General features: G+C 28.6%; 1 protein-coding gene across 1 annotated transcript; it reads right to left on the bottom strand.

The window, feature by feature from the left end:
- Nucleotides 1–702: 702 nt before the first annotated feature.
- LOC127121282 (uncharacterized) lies at nucleotides 703–1,893 on the bottom strand. Its single transcript, XM_051051826.1, has one exon. The coding sequence runs from the start codon at nucleotides 1,852–1,854 to the stop codon at nucleotides 1,381–1,383; it is 474 nt and encodes a 157-aa protein (XP_050907783.1). The 5' UTR covers nucleotides 1,855–1,893; the 3' UTR covers nucleotides 703–1,380.
- Between the last annotated feature and the right edge of the window lie 1,527 nt (nucleotides 1,894–3,420).

Genomic DNA, 3,420 nt, shown 5'->3' with positions numbered 1-3,420 from the left:
ATCTCAATACCTTCTCCATGATTGTTTCTTCAGAAAGAGTTTCTCCACACGCTTTCATCTCATTAGTGATCAGAATCACTCTGGAGATGTATTCAGAAACTTTCTCATTATTCTTCATGTTGAGATTCTCATATTGCTTTCTCAAGGACTGAAGCTTCACCTTCTTCACTGATGCGTCACCACCATAACATCTAACCAGTGTGTCCCACGCAGCCTTTGCTGTCGTTGAATCTGCAATCTTCTCAAACACATTTACATCAACACATTGATGAATGAAGAACAATGCTTTCTGATCCTTCTTCCTTACTTCCTTCTGCGTGTTTTTCTGTTCATCCGTCGCATCTGTTGCTACCGGAACATAACCATCAGTGACAAGATCTAGAACATCTTGAGCACCGAACAGTACACGCATTTGGATCATCCAACGATTCCAGTTTTTACCGTCAAATACTGGAAGTTTGGTGTTCATGTTGCCGTTTCCGTTCATCTTTCTACCTTGCACAATACACTCAGATTTCTCACACAGTGTTTCCCAACCCACAGAATTAAAATTCTGATCAGATTTTGTTCAAGATTCAACACGAATCTAAGAATCAAAATCAAACACACAAGACCTCACGTTCACTCGTGTTTCCCGTGTTTCCCAATGAATCCGAACCGGAGCTCTAGATACCAATTGTTGGTGCAAAGGTAGAATATATGATGAATGGAAATATTCTTATTCAGAGAATGATGGCTACAAAAAGGATTAAAAGTTACAATGATTGACACCCTATTTATAAGCCTCTAACAAACTTAAATTTGAATCAAATCTAATATTTAAATCTAATATCTAACAAACTTAAATATGAATCAAATCTAATATTTAAATCTAATATCTAACAAACTTAAATATGAATTAAATCTAATAATTAAATCTAATACCAACTAGGGTGGCGCCCATGAGGAAAATAGGGCAAAAAATGCCCGTATTTATAATTTTTTTGAAAATATGGATATTTTTGGAAAAAAAAATTAAAAATTGAATATTTAAAAAAAAAACTTTCATCTTCATATCCATCATTTTTTGTTCTTACATAAAACAGTGGTGTCATATGTGAAAATCGACTTCCAATTCTCATGAATTTCCATGATCAGATGCTATCGATTCAAAACTACGAATCAACTGACGCAATCTTGTTCAAAAGTAGGCGACGATTTTTTATCCAATTGTTGGAATCATATGTGGTATACGATAATTCTCTTAACCCGGTGTCTCTCTGATCGACAGTGGATTATCTTGCAAGGAGAAGTAAACAAAAAAACATTTAACATAATGCTCTTCAAGATGGCCGCCAGCTCTGACTAGGAGACATAAAAAGCCGTCAATGATGTTTAACATTAATCTTCAATTCTCTTTCTTTTAACATGAAACAACTTGAACCAAAATCCACATGTTTTATTTCCATGTCCAACAGCATCTTCACATTTTCTTCTTCCAAATGACTTGTTCTTTGTAATTTCATTTTGGCCACGAACCAAGAAGATCGATAATGAGGTACTCTTTCCATCACTATTAAAACAAAAACAATGCAAAGGAGAAGCACGAGAAGAAACAGAAGATGAAGACAATGAAGAAACATAGGAAGAAGAACAAGAGGAACTTGAATTAGAACTATGATCATTAGCAAGAACTAAGAATTTTCTTTGTTTGCTAAAAGAAGAAAGTTGAATAAGCTTTTCAGTTAAACAAAGAGAACACACGCCAGGTGATTGGTTGTGTTTTGGATGTTTTTTGCAACGACCTTTTGGTTTGATTCGACCAATTGTGTCATTTTCTTTCTTTGTGAAGGCTTGTGATCTTAGGTTTCTCATTTTGATTGTTTCTCATTTGGAATAATGTGCAAATTTGGATTATATTTATAATAGAGAAAAGAAAGTATTTATGAATTCAATGGAGTGTGTTTTCACTTTCCTTGATACTTCATGGTAGTTTCCTTTGTGTTATTTGGAAAATATCAAAAGGTATTTTATATTTTAGGGTTAAATTTGTGTAATAATTAATTAATTAAGTTGATAATTCTTAAGGGGTAAGTTGGCATCTATCTGTTTGATGTTTGCAAGATGGGCCCATATAAAACGTTACGTATATTTAATATTTTGAATTGATATACATTTTTATTAAAATTTTTTACAAAAAATTATTATTTTGTTATATTTTAACATGCCATCTCAATTATACTTCGCACCTTCGCCGTGTACAGTTTTAGAAAACTTAATGTATTTTTTCTTTTTGAATATTTATTAGATTTTAAAAAAAGTTTATATAAAAAAAATATTTTAGAATTTTTTTTTAAATAATTACATTTTTCAATTTTTTAAAAATAATCACCTAACTTATTACTTTTCAAATAAAAGAATTAATCTCATAGAAGATGCACGTGAATACTCTTAAAACTTATTTACGCCACTATAATTAACATTATACATATAAGCATGTGCTTTAGACAATCACAATTATGACAAATGACTGAGTACATACACCACAAACAATAATATATTCTTTTTCAAAAGACAATTTTTTTGATATATATATATATATTTTGTAAAACTTTTTAAAAAAATGTGATTATTAAAAATATATATATTTTACATCTATTTTTTACAAACAGACGTAAAATCATAATTCATTTTTAAAAATCTATTTTAATACTGGATTTTGTTCTAAAATTTAATATAAGTTGATGTTTTTTATACTGAGTTTTTCAAATATTCAATATAAATTTATAGATTTTTTAAATACAAATTATAATTTTATATTAATATTTTTTAATTATTCAAAAAAATATTTAAAAAATTGAAAAATCGAATATTATTATATATTTATTTATTTATTTATTTAATATAAATGATTGAATTTTAAAAAAAAATTGAAAAATTACAAGACATACCACCAGATTTATCAAAATATGTGTGAAGAAAATTCAAACATACCACCGGATTAGAAGAAAATTCAAAACATATTTCTTCAAACATTTTATAAATATGACGTTTATTTAAAAGTAAAAATATCATTAATTTAAAATATGAAAATGTGAAAGAATATCAAACCTACGGTAAGAGTATATACAGTATCTTTTTATCAATGCGACTTTTCAAGTTAAATTTTGCATCAGTAGAGTTGGAGGAGATATCAAACATATTCGAAGTTTTTTTTATCGAAATTACTTTGATCTTATCTTAGTTTCTAATTCACTTTTTTATTATTATAATCAATAGAATCAAGTACAAGTGCTACACTCCTTAGAATAAAAGTTATTCCCTTCGAATGAATTGTGGAAAACACCACTGCTTTATGCGAGGCGGCGTGGAAAATCACTTAACTTTTTTTATAAAAAAAATAGTAGGTGTGGGTGATATAAAAGCAACCAAATTTAAAAT

Source organism: Lathyrus oleraceus, chromosome 2, assembly GCF_024323335.1.
Source record: "Lathyrus oleraceus cultivar Zhongwan6 chromosome 2, CAAS_Psat_ZW6_1.0, whole genome shotgun sequence".
Lineage (NCBI taxonomy): Eukaryota > Viridiplantae > Streptophyta > Magnoliopsida > Fabales > Fabaceae > Lathyrus > Lathyrus oleraceus.
The sequence above is the reverse complement of the archived record's forward strand: the minus strand, read 5'-3'. Positions and strand labels throughout refer to the sequence as shown.